Raw genomic sequence first — 20,905 nt, forward strand, 5'->3', positions numbered from 1 at the left:
GACAATACGGAAAGGTGTATTTGCCGGCTGGTGTGGCCCTCCATCTGTCTGGAGAGCCTGTTTTGTCATGGAGCTGGGGGACCCGGGGCCCTGGAGGGAAGTTTTTCATACCCCTCTCCTGCCCAGGGATCTCACCTCTGAAGCTTGCCAGGGGGAGTGGCTGCCAGCTGTGACATGCTGGTGATGAAGCTGGCAAAGGGTCCGGAAGGCAGGAGCTGGGATCAGCATGGGGTGACAGCGCTGGTGGGGAGTCAGGAGTCCAGGCAGCAGCCCCGCGGGCCTCCTGCAGACTTGGCCTTGGCACTGGGCAAGTCGCTGCCCCTCTCTGTGGCTCTTGGATTGAAGTTGACCAAGTAGGCATGGGTGTGTTCTGTTCCCATACACAGAAGAGGAACATCCCCTCCCAACTGTGTGTATGTGTGTGCAGGTGTGTGCCTGTGTATGCGTGTGTGTGTGTGTGTGTGTGTGTGTGTGGTTTGTCGCCTCCCCTGGGCTTGGCATCTACTCTGGTTTGTTTGTTATTTCTTTTCGTGCTGACTTCAAGGACGATCTTACTCTCCTGGGTGTCCCCGAGGAGCAGGAGCTGACAGCCTCCTCTCTCGTCTCCCCCACATGTGGCCTTCTTTGCACAGGGCTGGACACATGGTGGGGTGGGTGCCCACAAATCCTCATTTATGATTTATGGTTGAGGCTTCAACTAGCCTTCAGGGCAGGGCCTGGGGAGAGGGATGCCAATTGGGGAAGGCATCAAAGACAGAATTCCACCACAACTATTTAGACACGGGCTGGCACTGGCCCAGAACTGTGCTGCCCTGGCCCTGGGACTTGGAGTGGCACTTGGCATGGTAGCTAGCGGCCCACTCACCCTGTCTTCTGGTCTCACGGGGCTCCCTCCTTCTGTCTCCCTCGAAGGACGGCTCTCCTGCAGGCGCGCCCCCGGCTGCTCCTCCCTGTGCAAAGCCTCGTGTGCCTGGCAGCCTTCGGCCTGGCCCTGCCCCTGGCCATCAGCCTCTTCCCACAGATGTCAGAGGTAAGTGAGGGAGAGGCGCAAGGGCAGGACAGGGAGGGCCAAACGGTTTGGCCATTGATTAACAAATACTTATTCAGTGCTGACTGCTTAGCACTGGGCTGGGCACTGGGGTCAGAACCCTAGATGAGACTGGCCCAGGCTCTGACCTATCGGAGCTGAGGGTCAAGCAGTGAACACAACGATGAAACAGGGAATAGCAAATGAAGGTGAGGAGTGTTTGGATGGGAGAAGTTCAGCTGGCTGTGGGAGGAAACAGTAAGGGGCCCAAACCGAGTCTAGAGGGAAGTGGCATTGCACCAGGCCTGGAGATGGGCTGCAGTTGGCCAGGTGCATAGGGGGTGAGGGGACACAGAGGCTGGGCTCACATGGTGGGAAGGCTCTGAGGTGAGGTGGCACACAGCATGTTCCAAGAGCTGAGGAAAGTCTGGAGCAGAGAGTGGAGCAGGATGAGGTAGGCCAGGTATGGGGGCCTAGGCCAGGCGGTGCCAGGAACTGGGAAGGCACAGAGGGTGAATGTCATCAGAAGGGCTGTGCAAAGCAGAACCACAGATTCCTGATTTTCAATGGTCCCCATGGCTGCATCGTGAGGCTGGGCTGGAGCTCTGGAGGAGAAGAAGGCATCAGGAGGCTGTGGCGGGCGTCCAGTGAGAGACAATGGTGGCTTGGACCAGGCTGTTGGCAGTGGGCATCGAGAGAAGTGGGTCCTTTAAGAGAGAGTTAGGGGCGAGCCCCGTGGCTGAGTGCTTAAGTTAGCACACTCTGCTTCAGCGGCCCAGGGTTTTGCTGGTTCAGATCCTGGGTGTGGACATGGCACCACTTGTCAGGCCATACTGAGGCAGCATCCCACATGCCACAACTAAAAGGACTCACAACTAAAATATACAGCTATGAACTGGGGGGATTTGGGGAGAAGAAGCAGAAAAAAAAAAGATTGGCAACAGTTGTTAGCTCAGGTGCCAGTCTTAAAAAAAAAAAAGAACACAACATGAGATCTACCCTCTTAACAGATAAAAAAAAAGAGAGAGTTAGAAGGCAGCTTCATAGGGAATTGATGAAGAGCTGCATGTGGTGGGAGGGAAAGGGAGCCGGCAGGGTATGCGCCCGACTTTCTGGTTTTGAACAACCAGGCAGCTGTAAGTCCTACTTAACAAGCTGGAGACACGAGGAGGGGCTGGCTTGAGGGAAGACAGTGTGTTGAGTTGGGTGGACATGTAGGATTTGAGGAGCTGTGGAATGTGTGAATGGAGGTGCCCTGTGGGGAGTTGGCTCTGGGTCTGGAATACAGGAGGGACAAAAGAAGAGGCCACCAGCATAAAAACAGTAATGGAAGCGAGGGCAGTGGGTGGTATCAGCCAGGGAGCATGTGGAGCAAAGAGGCCCTGGGCGGGGGAGGACGGGGGTGTGGTATCCAAGGACGAATGGCCAGGGCAGTAAGGACAGAGCCAGGTGGGGTCAGCGGGTGGTGGGCCATCCACAAGGTCAGACCCTCCTGAGAGGTCATGGTCCGTGAGGTTGAAGCCTCCGCTGGTGTCTCAGGTGTTGAAGGCAAACCCTGTCCGAGGTGTGGGGCCCAGCTGATGGGTGAGGAGATGGGGCGCAGGCTGACCGCTCAGTCCAGAGGCTGGCGCCAAGGGAAAAGAGAGAAGCAGACCCACAGCTGGAAGGAGATGAGGGATCAAGAGAAGCTTTTATTGGTTTATTTTCCCATTTTTCAATGGGAGAGACTGGAGCTTGTGTAAATGCAACAGGGAAGACACTGGGAGGAAGAGGATGGGGAGAGCAAAGTCCATGAGGCGGGGGGACAGAGCACAGAGGAAGGGATTCAGGGCTTTGCCTTGGCGAGGGGAGAGCCCTCTCCCCCCTTTAGTAGGCAGAGTGCAGGCAGATGCAGTTGGGTGTGGGGTTCGGGGTTGGGGAGGTTCCAGAAGTTGTCCCGATGGCTTCTGAATTCTCATGACTAGCAGAGAGAAAGGAGGGTGGGCAAGGGGGAGGTCAGAAATCTGAGGACTACAGAGAATGTTTGAGACATTCAGAGGGGAGAATGGGAGAGACAGATGACCAAGGAAGTCAGGGAGGCCTGGGGGTGGGTACAGGGGTCAGCAGAGGGGATGGCTGAGGGAGGACATGGATCCATGGGCGTGACCAGGGCTTGTCTACCCAAAGATGCTGGGGCCGGCTTCGGGAGAGGCCACAGGGTTCACTCAGCGGGTTTTGTGCAGCTAGAGGGGGCATTCAGGAGGTTGGTAGGAGATCAGGAGGAGCTGTGGACCCCCTTGGGATCTTAGCGGGGTTGGGGTGAAGAGGGCAAGTAAGGTGAGTGGGAGAAGCAAGTCTGATGGAGAGGCAGACCCAAGGGGGTCAGAGAATGAACGTGGTATCTGGAGTAACTGAGCTCACGGGAAGATGGAGGCTGTGGCCAGAGACCGGCCTTCTGACTTGTGATTGCAGGACTGACCCTGCTCAGTCCTCCAGAGAGCTGGTGGGAGGGGTGCAGGTTCCTGCAGGGAAGTCAGGAAAGGTGAAAATAAGGGGTCTGGGGTGATGTACCTGGACTATGAGAACTGGGGACCCAGGGTCTTAGAGTAGGAGGTGGTGACCCAGCCTCCAGCCCCAGGTCCTAGGGTGGGGTGAGGGCTAGAGTCTTCTCTCCACTGAGCCCCAGAGTCTTAGAAGGAAACTGTGATGAGTGGGGGCTCCTGTCATGGGGGTCTAGGGCACACTGGGATGGGAAGCCTGGTGTATAGTCTGTGCCAGCAGCCCCCTCAGGTCCATGGGATCCAGCCCTGTCGTGAAGCCAGGGATACCCCTCCCCATCCTCTTCCGCACCCCCCAACCCTGAAAGCTGAACAGCTATTACTCGAGGCCAGGGGACTCCAAATGGAGCCAAGGGCTCCAGGTGACCTGGAAGTTTTAAAGATGGGAGGGAGGGCACTTCGGTGGTCCTCGCATCCCCATCCTGGAAGGGCTTGGCCCAGCGCTCCCCGAAGCTGCTGCACCTCTTTGTACAGTTGGGCTGAGCCCGCATGTCCAGGCGAGGGTCAGAGTGCTCGTGGCACACGGTGTTCAGAAGCCTTCAGTGCTCTCATAGCTCTGCCTCTCTGCCTAGGGGAGGACCCAGGGCAGAGAAACCCCACAGTACAGGATTGGAGACCATCCCCTTGGAAGGATTTTCAAGGTCATCCAGTTTACCACCCATTTCTCTGCTGGAGAAATGGAGGCCTCGAGTAGGCGACGGAGCAGCCCAAAGTCACAGAAGCCAGGTGCTGACATGGAAGGAAAGCCCAGAGGCCCACTTCCCATCCAGAGCTCCCAGGAGATGCTGCATCTGCTTGTTTTGTGGGATTTTCTCTCCTCATTCAACCACTTTCCCTACCCTGAGGCAGGGAAGAGAGGAGGGAGCTGGGGGCCACCCTCTGGTAGAGAAGAGTCTAGGAGTTCTGTGGGTCTTTGGCAGGTGTCCCTCGAGGGCAAATAATGGAGAGATGGCCACCATCCACCCAACCAGGCCTCCGGCCCTGGCTGCAAAGAGGTGGTCTAAGTGGGCAGCCCTGGCCTCACAGAGGTTCCATGTCAAAGTCCAGGCTCCTCTCTTCCCCCGTGCCTGCCTCAAATAGGCATGAAAGTTAGTTCTTCTGGGTGTCTAACCAAAGTCCCTCTCATTGCAACCCAAGCCTCTTTCTCTAGATTGGGAAGAATATAGTCATTGCATACTGTCTGTTCTCTGGGAAAGGAGGGTTAGGACATGGTTTTCAGAGCCCTCTCCTTACCTCCGTCAACCCCAACAGCATGCAGGTGGGCCTGGGCATTATGGGGTATTTTGTGGCCCGTCTGTGACCTACGCCACCAAGACCATCAGCCAATTGGCTGAGAGGACCTCACTCCCCCATCCGTCCTCCCAATTAACTCTCTCTAACGAGGTGCTGCCTCTGTCGTATGGGGATCATGTCTCACATCCCAGAAGCCAGTGGGATTTGCTGCAATAAGTCTAGACTTGCTTGGGCTGACCCAACCTTGCCAAGAGTCACCAAAGTTGTCAACAGGAGTAATTGCTGGAACACTAATTAATTAATTAGGGGACTTGGAGATAGAGTTTAGGAACTGGTTCCTAGAGTGGCTGGCCTGCAGTGATGGGTGTGGGGTTTCCAACCCACTAACCCCAGAGGTTGAGGAAAGAACTTTAATCCCCCTTCAATCCCTGGGAGAGAGTTTTGTCTGCTTTTTTCAAATCAGTATTTCTGCCTACTAAAATGGTGCTAATTTAAAAATGAAAATTACAAATAATAATAATCATAGCTACCGTTTACTAAGCATCTACGCCGCTGGGCAGCATGCTGGGAACTCTGCATATGCCTTGTATTAAATCCTCCTAATGCCCTCCAGTCCCAGGTGTCATTGACCATCAGGGATGTTACCTAGACAGTTAGATGTGTGCAGCTAAGCCTCTCATGACAGATTTTGGCTGGATATCTGGAACTTTTGGTGCATGGGAGGAACTGAAGCCGGGGAAGGGGTGAGGTCACTGTGGGCATCAAGAAAGGGCAGGAGCAGCCAGGGGCAGGGGGAGAACCCCGACCAGGTGGCTTCATGGATGCTGAGGACAAGGGCATTTCAAGGAGGGCGGGGGCAGTGGGAGGTCTCTGCAAGTGAACTGCTGCAGGGGGACTAGAAGGAGTTGACAAGACTTGGCAACCGGGTGTTGTAGCGAGGCAAGGCAGTCTAGGAGGCAAAATGGTAGTTAGGTTTCTCTCTTTGTTCAGAGAAGTGAGTTCAGGGATGGGAAACCATTGGAGAACAGCAAAGAAAGCTGTATTCACTGGGTATTCTGTGAGTTGAAGGTTGGGAGCCTGGAGAAAGGGCAGCGATGGGGAGGGAGTGCACATTGCCCAGAGTGAAAAGGCATGGCCCCCTTGGTCCAGTAAGTAGAGGGGCCTGGTTGGCTGTGGTGGGCAAATGGGGGTCCAGAATATGACAGTCCTATGAGGTAGGCACCAATATTATTCCGTCTTTACAAATGAGGAAACTGAGGCACATCAAGGTTCAGTACCTTGCCCAAGGTCCAAAGTTGGTAATGATGGAGTGGGCTCTGTAGCCACAGAAGGATCCCATAGCCCTCCACAGCCCACCCCCACCTCACTATAAAATGAGCTCCAGATGGCTCCTCGCTCATTTATCAGTAGGAACATTCCAGCCCTCCTACCCTTCATGGGAATTCACATCCACATTCAAGGGACATTTTGGAGTAGGTGTTTGTGCCTTTGTCTGTAACCCAGAGCTTGGGGGACAGGGGTTGTCTAGTGGGCCAGCAGGTGGGGCGGGGAACCTCCTGAGGAACTTGGGTGTGACGACGGGGGCACAAGGTATGGCCTCCTTTCTGGGCCTCAGTCCATCACCATGCAGGGAGCATGGGGTCTGCCCAGGTGAAGCCTGTGACCTGCAGGTCAAGGCTGTGGGGCATTGGCTAAGGCCGGCTTAGCCAGGCCGTGCCCAGGCATGGACGGGCCCTTCTGCACCCAGAATCTGTTCCCCACCCCACAGACACTGGGGTGCTTTCCCCTTCTTCTTTTAACTGGGAGGCTCCAGTCATAGCCCCCTGGTCTCAGGGAGCCTCCATTCTAGTGGGACAGACGGAAACCCAATAAACAAGAAATGTCAAGTGATGGTGTAGTTATGATGAAAATAAAGCAGAAGGCTGTGCCAGAGCTTGCCCAGGGTGACTCGAGGTCAGGCGGGTTGTGGAGGCCTCCGTGGCATGGCGGGGCCTGATTTGTGGTGGCCTTTCTGGCCCTGCCCACTCTGGAGATTGGGGCTCCGGGGTCCAGGCAAATGTAGTCATCTCAGTCCTCTCCCAGGCACACATGAGCGTGTGCGCATGCACACACACACACACACACACACACACACACACACACGCACATGCTAGTGCCTTAGCTCCCGCGAAGGAGATGCCCTGGGTCCAGTTTCCGGGCCCATGGGCTTGGCTGCCACAAGAGGCTGGACCGGGGGTGGTGAATGTCCCTCCAACTCCGACAGCCGGTGTTCCCCACCTGGGAGCACTTCCAATCCCGTTTAATGAACCTCATGCCTCCCAGAGCAAGAAGCAGTACCTTGGCCAAAACCCCCTCCTGCGTCCCTGCCTGTTTCTGTCTCTGTCTGTCTTTGTGCCCCTTTCTCCCTTTCCCCATTCCTCTCGGGCTCTCCCCTCCCCACCCCATTCCTCTCTCTTTCCACCCCCGACTGTTCCCCCGGGAGCTCGGGGGCTGGGGACAGGGCTGCACGTACAAGCCGGAGCCATTGTTCTACAATCTGTTTTTGTCTTCATCTTGTTGGCAGGCGGCAGGAGAGGAGCAAAAGGTTAATGAGGCACTGTGCAGCGGGATTACCGCGTGAACGGGCGAGCGGCGGGCGGGCGAGCCAGCCGTGGTGACAGGGAACTAATTAGAAGCAGTTTAACAGGAGGAAAAAGTGAAATCTCCTCTTCACCAACTGTCAATAATTAGCTGATTTGGTGAGGTTGAAATGTGTCCACAGGAAAAGGTGGGGCTTTTCTGTGGATGAGTGAGTCTCGGGGGATTGGGGACCACTGGGGGCTCTGCCCTGTCCTTAGGTAGGATTGGGGCCAAGGTTCCCCCATGTCCCCCAGGCCTGCCCTCCTCCACTCTGGCTGCCATCCCTCAGCCTCAACTATCCGTATGACCTTGGTCTTAACCTGAGAGACCTCTGTTTCCCCAGCCATAAGATAAGGTGTTGAAACTAAGTTTCTTCCTGGCTCTGCCCATTAGGCTTCTGGAAGTGACACCATGAGACAGGGCCCTGGTACCAGAGTCAGGGGAGCTGACAGCAGACTGTGTGACCTTAAGTCAGAAGCTGACCCTCGGGTGTCTCATCTGCAGCATGGGTGTGCCCTCTGAGGGCCACCTTCTGGGGCCAGGCACGGCTTGAGAATGGTGCTGAATCACAATGGGCAGAGCCTAGCCTTCCTCGGAACATGCCTTGCAGCCCCCAGACCCTCACTCTCCCCTTCTGGCCTCCCAGGATCACTAGGGGCTGAGGTGAGAGCACAGGAAAGACCCTCTGGCTGGGCTGCTGGTGGAGGAGAGAGCCCTGGGCTGCTTCTGTAGGGCTGGGGGATCTCCAAGTGTATACGGCTCTGTTCCCTGCACCAGCTCTGCAGGGGCCGAGTGGGGACAAGGAGTCAGGTTCACTAGCAGCAGGGTTGCATCCTGTTGGGCCTGTTTTCCCTGTTGGCCTACCCTGCAGTTGACTGTCAGTTGTAGGTCTCTTGGGCCCTGCGCTTTGGCCTTCCCTGACACCTCAGCAGGATACCCTCTCCCAACCCTCCCTCTGCCCCTCCAGCTTCTGCCAAACACCTTGACTGGGAGAAGAGACATCATCAGAGCCCCCCGGCTTCCTGCTCAGAGCCTCCCATGTCAGCCCTGCCAACCCACCCCCAACTCTCCCTCTCACCTCAGCCCTGGAGGGTCCAGGCACTGAGGGCGTGTTCTGAGGAAGGCTGAGGCCCTCCTTATGTCCCCACGCCACTCACAAGCCGCGCCCCACCCTGGTCCCAGAGGGTGGCTCTTAGGGCCCACACCCATGCTGTAACTGAGGTACCTGAGGGTCAAGCTCAGTCACCCCACTTCTCACTCCCTGACTCCCAGCCCCCGCTGCTCCCCCTTCCAGCTCTCAGAGTTAAGGAACAGAGAGGCATGCCCTCCCTCCCTGGGAAAAGAATGTGGGTACCCCCAGTGGGTGCCAGAACCTCCACCATCCATCTCCTCATCACCAGCCCTGAGGAAAATGGTGGTTTTGATGAACCAGCTTGGCTGGGAGCTGTGACACCCTGGAAGCAAATGTCTCCCCTAGCTTGCCTCTCTTTCTCTGAGAAAGCATTTGAATGAGCTCAGGTCTACATTCGACCTGTTCTAGAAATGACCCTTCCCCAAGGAAGTCCTCCCTGATGAGCTCCACCAGGATCTGTCTCATCTCACACATGGAGACTCTGGTGGTGTGTGTTTCCTGGGTCCCATCTCCCTCCTGGGGACAACAGTCTTTTCTCCCTCTCTCAACACATAGGGTGTCCCTCAGGCTGAGAACTGGCGCTCTTTCTCAACACCTAATACAGAGCATGGCTCACCTGGACTCGCCTTGACTTCGTGGGTCTCCTGCTTCTCCTGTTCTTCCAGGGCTGACGTGAGGCCAGAGACAACGACTAGGGGACATTGTGTCCCTTCTGAGTCCACAGGCGTTCACCATCTCCCCGAGCAGGGCCTCCTCCCCTCCCATCTGACATCCATCTCCTGCTTTGCTTAGAGATGTTTGTTTGGGGTTTTTCTCATTCACTGGTTTAAGCAGCCCCTACTGGACTCCGAAGCGGGCTATTTTTACTGTCAGAAATCTGCCGCCTCCCCGCCCGCTGCTTTCTTGGAGTTTGCCCACAGGACCCCCCAGGAGGGACGGATGGGAATGGCAAAGCCACTCGGAGCCCAGGAACGCCAACGCCACCTGTCATGTTGCCTGTTCCCCACACCCCCACCCCAAACCTGTGCGTGCACACGGGCCCACGCATGAGCACACGCACGAACACGCACACACGTGCCCCAGCGGCAGGCCTCTGCAGGGCCGCCTCTCAGCCTGTCCCTCCCCGGTTCTTTCTAGGGCTTTCTAGAACACCTAGCTGAATTCAGGACAGGGAGGGAGGAGGCGTGGTTGTGCAGAGCTTCTGTTGAGAGGATTAAAGCCATCAATATGTGCGAAGTGTTTAGAACACAGCAAAGGCTCAGCCTCCGAGCTATGAGGAGACCCGAGCGAGCAGGACCAGGCCTGGGCACTGGGATGACCCCGGAGTCCTGCCTTCTTTCTGCAAATTGCACAAGTTTTCTAAGCCTCCAAAGGGTTCTCCCATCCATTTCTTGATACTATCCTCACTCCAGCCCCAGGAGGTAGAAAATCTTCCCACTGTACATATGGGGAAACTGAGGCCCAAAGGCTGTGAAGATGAAGGACAGAGAATGATTCTGAGATTGGTCCACCAGAGGGCACCCAGGAACAGTGCACAGCTCCAAAATGGGGAAGGGGCCTGAGCATCCACCGGGTGCACATCGCACAGGGGAGGAGGAAAAGTATCAAACAGGATGCCTGCACTTGGAGAGCTTCAGTTCAGTTTGATTCAGCCATTGTTGAGGACCGACTGTGCACAAGCCATGGGGATACTGCCTCAGAGACTCACATGGGTGGGGTGGGGGATGGCCGTATTCACGGATAGTGTACAAACTGGCCTGTGACTGGGGATGTGCTGGAGATGGAAATAAGTGCCAGGGGTGCCAGAGGTGGCACCAGTGGATTTAGTCTGAGAAGATCAGGGGAGGCTTCCTGGAGGAGGCAGCCTTAGAGGATTAGGATATAGCTGGATTTAGACCTCAAAGCCTAAACATACAACATACTGGAAATCGAGAGCAGCTGATGGATGAGCAACCTGGAGAGGGTCCCAGAAGACCTTGAATGTCCAGCCAAGAAGTCTGACATTCACTGGGAAGGCAGTGGGAGCCCAGAGCCACCACCAGAGGCCTAGCCCAGGAGTCCAGGCTCAGGCCTCAGCTGCTCCTCAGCCCTGGCCTAACACCCCTGCCCTCTAGGATACTCAGGATAGCTTCCCCAAAGACGGAGCCCGGAGTTGTGTGTCTGAGCAGGACCCGAGGCCTGCCCGGCCTTGGTGAGACAGGGTGGGATGTGGCTGCCTGGGAGGTAAGCTGGTTCCTGGCCTGGCAGAGGCCTCAGGCACACGGGATCAGCCAGGTGCTGGCATGGGCATTGGACCCTGCATCAGTGTCGCCACCACCTGTGGACCGTCAGAGGCCCAGATCCCTGACCAGGAGCAGGAGGCAGCTTTGAGCCGTGTCACAGGGTCACGCTGAACACCCTACCCCCCAGCCCTGCGCCTTTGAAAAGGAGGCGGAAAAGACACGAGAAGAAAGGCAAGGAGGAGGAAGGTCTTTGTAGTGGGTAAAAGCCCCTGAGAAGGGGGCACAGGCCGGGATCCAGTTTCCTGTTTACGTCTCGGCACCTTAGCTCCAGGTTCAAATATGTAAACTATCCGCCCGGTCTGGCTGCAGGTGTGTGTGCTCCCGAGGCTGCAGAGGCAGAGGTGGCCCCAAATGCATTCCTGACCCTGGCCCCACACCCAGGATGAGCCAGGAGACAGGCAAATAGCTCAGGGTTAACCCTTCCTGCGCCACGAAGGAAGGCTGTCAGGCTGTTCTAGGGGACCGTGGGGCCAGCCGGGCATTGGGGTGCTCAGGGGAGGCTAGGGGGGACCAGACATGGTGCTTCGTGTTTGCTGCCTCTGACCTTAGATGTAACTGGAAGTCTGGGGGTATCTGCTGCTGGGGGCAGCAGGGTCTGGCTGTGTCTGGAGGGTGGGGTTGGGTCTCTGATATTGGGGCAGGATACAGATGAGGCTGTCTGGACCCTGGGTGGAAGTTCTGTCCCAAGTCAAGGAATGCGAGCAGAGTAACGCTGCTTGTCTCATGGCAGGGTGGGCCTGTTCCTAGCAGGCCCACGTCTTCCTGGCACCTCAGTTCTGGGGCTGGGGGGTACCATCAGCCAGTGCTGATTCCTTGCTGGTGCCTGCAGCCCCACCCTCTAAGGTTCTGGCTCCCCATTGCAGACACCGCCTCCCTGGAGGGCTCCTGCTGACTGGCTATCAGTTGCCTGGGGAGGAGTCCACCAGAGGAAAGGAGGGACCCACAGGTTCCTGCCTGCCCTCCGCTGGCAGCCTGGGGCTAGGTCACCCCTTCTGGCTGCGGCCACTCCTTGCCCAGCCCCATTTCTCCTTGTCAACTTCTCCCCAGAGGAGGCCACTCAGAGCTCGTCTGTGGTCAGAACCAAGCCCCTGTCCTCAGCCCACTCCCCTGGGGCTCTAGCCTTTACTGAGCTGGTGCTGGTGGCCCTCCTTGCTGCACCCACTCCTCTCGCCGGGCCTTGGCCCTCCCTCCCTCCACAACCCACCTGTGAGCCTCTGTGGCCACCACACCATTCTGATGCCGACATGGCACATAAAGCCCACTTCTGCTTCTTACTCATCAGCCCCCCAAACAGCAGGGTGACCCCAAGAGAACAGCACAGCATTTTGTCCCTACCTCTGAGAACCTGGAGCTGGTTAGGGCAGATGCAGGGCACTCCACTGGCCTCACTCAGTACCTGAGTCACATTCATTTACCAGCAGGGCCCTGGATGTGCTTTCCGAGGAGGACACTTGGCCCCCCACATCTCAGAGAGGTGATCTTCAAGGGAGAGGCAGCCCAGGAGTCCCCACCCCAGCCTCCCTTGCTGAGCCCAGTGATAAGGACCCCCAACAGTCCTGACACCCGTGAGACCTCAAGATGGTGGGCCATTTGCCCAACCTCCAGCCATGGCCAGAGAGCTGGTGGGGTCTTACCCAACGGCCAGTTGAATTGGCTCAGGACAGAAGTGAGAGGCTGTGACTGGGGTCAGCACTAAGTGGGAGTTAGGAAATCTGGACCCCGGAGGCCACCAAATTCCATTGCCAAGACCAAAGCCTTTCATCCCTCACTAGGACCACTCAGAAAACTGTCTGCCTGGTGTCCATGCTGCCTGGTGTCTGTGGCTCCCTCTGTCACTGCTTCCACTCCTTGGGCTGATACCCCAAGGCCGCCGTCATGGGCTTGTTCCCTATACCCGCCCCTCCAATGTGCCTGTTCCCCAGGCCTGGCACCCTCCCCTTCCATCTGCTCTCCTGGGCAAGCTCCTCCACTCCGGGGGCTCTGGCTGTGCTCACACACCCCGGCCTCACTCTCTTGCCCATACACCTGCCCAGAGCTCCAGAACCTGGGACCTGTCTGCCTTCCAGACCTCTCCACCTGGGGGACCCGATATGGCCAAACCTGAGCCCATCACCCTCCCGCCCTGACCCGTCCCCCTCCCATCTTTCCTGCCTCTGAGAATGGCGTCACCAGCCACCCCAGCTCCTGAGCTAGAATTAGGAGTCATCCAACACACAGTCATCCTCGACACCTCCCTCTCACCCCCACACGGGATTGGTCATCAACTCCTGTGGATTTCATCTTCAGAAAGGATCCCCAGCACATGCTTCTCTCAGTCTGGATCATGGCCTGCTCCTGCTCAGAATCCTTCAATGGCTCCCCATTGCCCTCCGATAAAATGCTGACACCTTATGGCCTACAAGGGCCTGGTTTTCCCAGCCCCCTTTCCTGCCACATTCCCAGTCTGCCCAACATCGCCCCCACCCAACGGGCTATGCTGGCCAGCTAATGCTTTTCCCTTTGCCCGCCAAGCTTTCTTGCCCTCTTTTATGAAAATCCTCCATTTTCCACCTCCTCCGAGAAGTCCTCCTTCCTTATTCTTTCATCAATACATGGAAACGCCCACCCCCTCCCCAGTTTCCATGGCACTCTGTCTCTCTGGGATCCATCTGCTTTCATGTCTGACTCCTCCCCTAGACTTCAAGCTTCTCAAGGGCATGGGCTAGTCTTGTGCATCTTTGTGTGCCCAGCCTTGGTGTATGGAGTTGGCAGCCATAAACATCTGCTGACTTGAGGGCCTATCGAATTGAAATGAAAGGAAAAGCCTTGAATGCCAGCTCTGTCCCCAAGCCCCTGCTTTGGAGGGCCTTGACCACCTCCCCCTGGAGCCTTCCCATTGCCCGCATCTCCCCCAGGCGTCCCTCCTACCTGCAGCCCTCAGCGCAGTGGGGAGCCTGGGGGGACCTGGGTCTGTGACAACCCCCACAGCGAGGGCAAGGCCTCGGTCTCCCCCCGGACGAGCGCTCTCCAGGGAGTGGACCAAGTGGGCCGTGGCCCTGGCCCGTGGTCCTCCACCGTGGTGGTGAGCAGCCCTGCCGATTTTAATGCGGGCCTCAGTGCTTCAGTGAAAGCCGGCATGGGAAGTTGCTAATAATGGCACTAAAATAAAATATGCTACATCTGTTATGGGTAGCAGAACAAAATTAGCTGCTCACACCTCTGACATCCAAGATGTCTTAACTTAAAATACTCCTTGGCTTACTTTACATCATTTACTGATTATATTTAAAAGAAATACAATTTTGCAATTACTGTTCTTTCCAGCGTGATATCTATGCATCATTTTCCTTTTATGTTTATATATTTCTCCTTCATTAGTGCAGTCTGAAGGGTGATTAGGATTCTTCAAACATTTTACAGAGGTTAAACGTTGATTAAGATTTAATTATTACTGTAAATAGCTTGGAATGACATATGGTGCAAAAGCCTGACATATGTGCATTTGAATAAATGAAGTGCTATTTCCCAGGATGCCTCAGTAGCTGTTTAACAGCTTTCCCGAAGGGTTATGTTACACCTCATGGTAAGATTGCTGGGATGTTATATTTTGTTGGTTTTTGCAGCTGAAAGCTAAGAACAGTTTTCCAGTTTTTTAAAAACATTGAATATTTTAAATACCTAAATTGTTTTGCACAAATTTTTGCTAATTTGTCTAACTAGGTTAAACATTTTCAAAAGCATTTAGATTTTTAAGCGTGGGTGCTGTGCATTGTGTCAGTGGCAGCGTGGGGACGAGGGGAGCTGGTGGGGTGGAGGGGACTCGGAGGCCGGCAGGGGTGGGGAGGGAGGAGGCAGTTTGAGGAGAGGGGGTGGGGAAGAGGCCCAGGCCCTGAGCCTAGCTCTTGTCTCTTTGGCCCTCTCAAGTGGCAGAGCCTGGGTATTGGGTTACCAGGGACTGCAGAGGCAGGGTCCCCCTTCTCCAGGAACTCCGCCATGCCCACCAGCGCTGGTCCACACCGAATTCCCTCTTGTCTGGCCTGTGGCGTGCATGGCCTGGGCATGACTGAGTTCTTCTAAGGCAGGGGCTGGTCTGTGGTACCTTCTGCCTGCTCCCCAGGGTTGCCATGTTTTGACATCCAGCAGGTACCTGGGGACCAAGTTCAGCTGAGCTGAGTTACAAAGGCCTGGTGCTTCCTTGACTCTGCCCAGGGCCCTGTCAGGCTGGGGCGCCCCCCACGAAGGGGCTCAGGCATCCTCACTGGCTTAGTCCCTGGAGCTGCAGACCAACATCTGGGCTGCTGTGGAGCCTCCAGGGGGACCCTGTCCTCCCAGTGCCTTCTGCCTCTCTTTGTTCCACTCATTTATTCAATGCTTACTGAATACCTACTGGGTACCCATCACTCGGCCTCGAGGAGGCCGGGAGAAGCAAGATCACACACTGCATTCCTGCCTCACGGAGCTTGCAATCTAATGTGGAGAGTGGGGAGATGTGTGAACGGTCAACCTCAAAACCACGTGATACGACTCAGATTGAAGAAGGGCAGGGAGCTGCGGGGGCCTGAAGAGGTGGCCACACCCAGGCTGGATGAGGGAAGATGTCCAAAGCTGAGGCACAGAAGATAAGCCGAAGTCCAGGGAAATCCGGGTCAGGGAGGAGGAGAGGAAGTGGCAGAGGGGCCAGCTCAGGCAGACTCAGGGTGGGACCAGCTCAGTGTCTCTGAGGCCCTGAAATAAGTAGGTGTGCCGTATCTCCAGTCCAAGGAGCAGGGTGGTGAAAGTTGGCAGGGGCGGGATGGCGCACAGGTCTGGACTGGGTCCCTGAGGGCAGTGGGGCCCTGAGCCAGTTTGTAACAAAGAGGGGCATGACCACACTTGTGGTTGAGAAGGCTCGCACTGGCTGCGTTGGGGGATGGACTGGAGTAGGTGAGACTTGAGGGGAGGGAAGGAAAGAGGAGGCAAGGAGGCCCCAGGGTCTCTGGCGCGAGCGCCATTGGGTGGCACTGTGGGAGCCTGCTTAGGGCAGTGGGAGATGGTGAATTCAGTTCCATTTTCGATGGGTTCAAGTGCCTGTAAGACATCCATGGAAAAGTCTAGCAGGCAGTCAGCTGTGAGCCCAGGGCTCAGGGGAAAATGTAGCTGGAAACTCCTCAGATCTGAGAGTCACCAGGAGGGTTGAGTCACCCAGGGGTGTGTGCAAGGAAGAGAGCCCAGCTAGACCAGGCCCCGTGGACCTGAGAAGTGTCCGGCGGATGTTACAAAAAAGGAGCCAACAGTGCCCCTGGAGAGAAAGATTTTCATGGAGTGTAGTGGGAAGAGAAGCCAGATTTGCTGTGGGTTGAAGAGTCAGTGGGAGTGAGGAGGTGGAGATGGCCAGTGTAGACAACGCCTTAAAAAAACTTGGATGTTGGGGAGGAGAGAGACCAAGCGGTAACTGGTGCGGGACGTGGGGTTAACGGGAATTTTCTCAGATGGGAGGTTCTTGTCTGTGCTGAAATGCTGGTGCGCAGGAGTCAGTGGACGGAAAATGTGGGAAAGAGGGTGGACAAGCCAGAAGTGGGCTGCGGGAGTGGGAGGCAGGGAGGTGGAGCCCAGAGGGGATCTGCCTTCCAAGGGGAGGGATAGCTGCGGTGGGGGGCAGGAGGGCAGGTGTGGAGCAGAGTAGACACAGGTAGGCCATGGGTTTGATGATGGGGTGCTGAGGGGTCCCTTCTGATGCCTTCTGTTTTCCCCCTGAAGTATAAAGAAGGCTCATCTGCTCAGGATGAGTGGGGAGCTGCGGGGGGCGTGGCTGAGGAGACAGAGAAGGGCTAAGGTGGCCTCTGAAGAACGGGAGAGGGAGTGGACCAGCAGTGTGGCCCGGGGGTGGGGGTTTGCTGGCCACTCTGAGAGTCCAGCCAAAGTCAGGAACAGTGACTGTCGAGTGGTCTACATTAGGTGGTCAGGTTCTTGTGGAGAGAGGGTGGATGCATGATTGGGTTCCTCCAAAGCAGGGCTTCTGCCAGTCAGGGCTGGAAGGATGTTGGGGTGAGGGAGTGGCTGGAGTGATGGTCCCTGGTGTCCCATTGGAGGGGGAGGGTGTGAGGACTGAGGAGTCTGAGGCCTGAGGTCTCGGTGGTCTGAAAACAGATAGGGAGAGTGAGTGGGATGCTGGAAGGATAGGGGACTGTGGGGTCCAAGAGGGTGGGGTTTGGATTTAAGGAGTCTGAGTGGAGCAGCCCTGGGTGGTGCCGAGGTCCAAGGTGTGGCCCTGGGAGTGGGTTTGTGCAGTGCAGTGGCCAGGGTCCTTGGAGATGAGGGAGACACTGTAAGAAGCCAGATGTTCACCCACAGGGCCATGCCGTCAGAGAAGGAGGCAAGACCTGGGCTGGAAGGGATGCTGTGAGCCCATGGCAGACGGCAGGAAAGAAGGAAGATGTGTCATTAGGCGGCATGCTGGGCCCTGGCTGGGGGTGCTGGAGGCAGAGGCGGAACTGCGGGCACCAGGATAGTCCTAACTGCTACTCCCAGCCTCCCCGTTCACCCCTCCCTCCCCTTTCCTCTGTCTGTTCTCACTCTCTCCTCAGATCGAAACATCCCAACTGGAGCCTGAGATTGCCCAGGCCACCAGCGGCCGGACAGTGGTGTACAACAAGGGGCTGTGAGCGGTAGCAGGCCAGCCGGCCTGGGGACAGAGCGTTGTCCAGGCCGGGGAGTTGGGGACAGGGAAGGGGTCTCATGGGCTGCACCTGCAGAGAGGGGCAAACCGAGCCCCCCAGTCCTGGGCCACCTGGCACTGCAGTGGTAGAGACTAATCCATTCACCTGTTAACATAAGGGTGAGGAATTCTAACACATTTCCTATAAAAATAATCAAGTGCATTTCTGGGCCTTACGTGGGGTTGTCATAACTCTACTCAGCACAATTATGTGTGAAGCTGAAAAATTGTAGAGTGCCCACAGGGTAGAATTAGGATCCTTTTATACTTTGGTTTCTTTTTTCTTTTTCTTTTTTATCAGAATCAAGTCTGAGCCTTGGCTGCAGCCGCCCAGATGCGGCAGGTGGACAGGTGGTAGTGTAGGAGTGGGCCTGGGAGTTGGTGGATTTAAGAGATTACTGTAGCTGGGCTCGATGGCTCCCAGGGCTGGGCTGGGGAGAGGAGGGGAGGCAGTCTCCACCTCATAGGATGAATTGGCTACAACTAAGGTACTCAGGAGGTGGTCCAGGGAGTCAAGCAGCATGGGAGGCCTCTGGAAGATTCCTTGGGCGGCTGGCTCTGAGGGTGGCCAGCCTTTATCCATGCCACATCTGTAGAACCAGTTCCTCTGCACGAAGTCCACTGACACACTGGGACTGGTGTCACCCTTCGTGGAGCCCTGATGTATTTGAGGCCCCTGAGATGACCCCAGCTCCAGGCAGGAAGCCCCAAGAAGGAATGATGTTTTCTGGGAACCACGGACTGCACTCCTTCCAGGCACCAGGCTGGACGGCTGGGTGTTGGGGCTGAGAGTGGGCCTGGAGCCAGGCTGACTGCATCAGGGGGGCCTCTCCAGCCACAGAGGCTGCCTGCCCCATCCAGCTGCATCCTGACTGGGAGGGTCTCGTGCCTGAGGGTGTGGAGGCCAGATCTCTAGGCATCTATCTGAGAGGCAACATCGACCCAGGAACAGTGGGCCCCAGCTCTGGCACTAATTTGGGCTGTGTGACCTTGGACAAATCCACTCCCTTCTCTGAGCCTCCACTCCCTATCCAGAACCAGAGGACTGGATCGAGGGGATCCCACCTGCTCTTCCAGCTAGACCTCGTCTTTGCCTGTCCTGCTTGGATGCTGGTCATGCCAGGCACATCCCCAACGTGGACACTGGACTGGGAAAAGGGCAGGTCCCTTTGGGAATGGCCAGCAGTTTGCCCTCAGAACCTGGACTTTGCCCTTCTGTGTGTGACCCCAAATCTTGGGAGAACTTGAGCTTTGCCAGACACTTTACAGTTCTGAAGGAGGAGGCAGCATGGGTGCCTGGGCCTGAGTGTGGGGTCACATGTGGGTGCGTGCCACCTCTCGCCCCACAGGGCCCTCCAAGGCCACTGGCTGCCGACTCCCATCTCCCTCCCATTTGCGGGCCGGGAGAGAGGAGAGAGCTCTGCAGAAGAAAGCAGGGCTGAGGTGGGGGTGAACAGGGTAACCCCTTGTCTTAAAGGCCCAAGCAAAGAGGAAGTACGGGCCTCAATGCACCCCTCGCCTGACCCCAACTGGAATAGAGCCCTGGACAGGCAGCTGCAGGGCCTCCCTCCCCTGGTGACTCCACCTGGGGAGAGACCTGGCTGGAGGTGAGCATAGGTGCGTGCAGGAAAAGGCTGGCGCCGGGCAGCAAGGGCGTGGCCACAGCGGCTCTCCATCCTGAGGGCAGGGGTAGGTGCCCGTGGGTCTTCCACGGGCATTGACACATGCACCTCCCAGAAGCCCCTGCTGCCCTCACCTCCCAGCCAGCCCTGGAACCCCCAAGCTAGCTCTACAGGACACTGCCCTGAGGGCTCCCTACTCTCCTGAGGAGCTGCCGACCTCCTGCCCATCAGGAAAGGGAGAAGGCAGAGACAAGGAGAACAAAACAGCAGAGTGGACGGGTGCCACAGTGTTGGAGGGGCAGGTATTTTTAAGCTAATCTCGCCATAATGTGAATGTGCCAATGACTGGGGGCTAGGCATGTCTCAGTCCTCTTTTGAAAAGCTCACTTCAAGCTCCCCCTGCCCACCTCTCATTGGGTCTTGTTCTTGTGCACTTTACCTTGGGACCAAAACTGCCCACCCTCGCCCCATTCTCACCCCCTCCAGAGGCCTGGCAGAGATGGGGTCTTCAAATCCCTCTCTGTGCTGGCTGCCTGGGCCTGTCCCAGCCCAGCCCTGTGGCCTCAGCATCTCATAACCTACTTACTTTGTCTCTTGGGTGATTTCTAGTCATGCTCCCAAATGCAATTTCAGGTGAGCTAAGGGGGCTTCTCCTGGTGGAGGAGGCAAAGGATCCTTTTAGCTCAGGGTGATGGTGATGCAGGTTCAGCGGGCCATGCTGCTAAGCCCTGGTCTGGCTGCAGAAAGCACAAGGGGAAACTTTTGGTCAACATCCATCCCCAACTCTGCTGAGGCCAGAGGAAGGGAGTCCTAGTGGGCAGACTGGCTCATGACTGAGGCGGCTGCCCAGCCAGAACCCACAGGTCAGGGCTGGCCCAGCTGTGCCACAGTACGGGGCACACCTGCAGCTGGTTCTCCAGCCCTTGCGCACCCACCCGACCCTCCTCTGGTCATGTCCAGCTTTCCCTCAGGCTCGGGGATGCCCTTCTCCCATTTCTGGAGAGCAGTCTGAGGGTGCAGGGACCAAAAGCCCAAGACAAGATGGCTGCTGAGTCAAGATGGCCGACAGACCCCTTTCCACTTCCTGGTTGTGAGCCGGCTTACTTCCTGTCCTGGGCCTCTAGCCCCGGAGAAGCGTGGAGTCCTGAGAGGAGAAGGACTAGTGGACAGAAGCAGAGGTGATTTTCCAGCCCTGGGCTGGTGTGAGTCAGGCATCAGCACACATGCCTCGGCCACACCCAGGGGGCTCCGCAGTGTCTTTTTAACTTCTCAGAAATTTTCTCAATCTCTGTGATTTATGTAATACTAACGAGCTGTGGGCAATAAATGATGGATTTAAAGCATCAGGGCTCGGCTTTGTGAATTGTGGGTGGGAGAGGGGGGAGTACGGAAACACGGCAGGAAGAAGCCAAGAGCTGCCTGAGGATTTTGTGGGAAGGCCCCAAGGAAGGTGCAGACCAGGCTCCAGGAGGGGTCAGGCCCGAGGCCCAGAGGGAAGAGAGGAAAGGATGCAAGAGCATGTGAGGGCAGGAAGCCGGACAAAGTGGGTGAGTTGATATGCTGCAGAAGGACACCCCCCCACACACCTATACAGAGCTGCTCCTGAGTGCTCACTAAGGGCCCCACTGCAAGGTACTTGAGTAGTTAAGAGATTTTGGTAGATTCTCATACTGTTTGTATCCAGGGGACTAGGGGGAGGGGGAGAAAGGGAGGAGGGTCTTTCTCAACTGCCTGGGGGCCAAGAGAGGCTTCACAGGGAGGAAAAGTTTGAGCCAAGCAG

At 56.5% G+C, this 20,905-nt stretch overlaps 1 protein-coding gene across 6 annotated transcripts in view; it reads left to right on the plus strand.

The window, feature by feature from the left end:
• The window catches only part of SFXN5 (sideroflexin 5), a 108,024-nt gene extending 87,556 nt beyond the window's left edge, over positions 1–20,468 (plus strand). For 5 of the 6 annotated variants that reach the window (XR_011525977.1, XR_011525978.1, XM_008516590.2 and 2 more), the window contains 2 exons: positions 913–1,030; positions 17,373–20,468. Coding sequence is in view for 4 of the 6 variants with exons in the window: in XM_008516590.2 (XP_008514812.1) it covers positions 913–1,030; positions 17,373–17,450 (196 nt within the window). In the remaining 2 variants the exon portion in view is untranslated. The remainder of the gene's footprint in view (positions 1–912; positions 1,031–17,372) is intronic. The other variant, XM_070572410.1, reaches the window with a different exon arrangement.
• Positions 20,469–20,905: the final 437 nt, after the last annotated feature.

The sequence above is a fragment of the Equus przewalskii genome, chromosome 14, assembly GCF_037783145.1.
Source record: "Equus przewalskii isolate Varuska chromosome 14, EquPr2, whole genome shotgun sequence".
NCBI classification, from domain to species: Eukaryota; Metazoa; Chordata; class Mammalia; order Perissodactyla; family Equidae; genus Equus; species Equus przewalskii.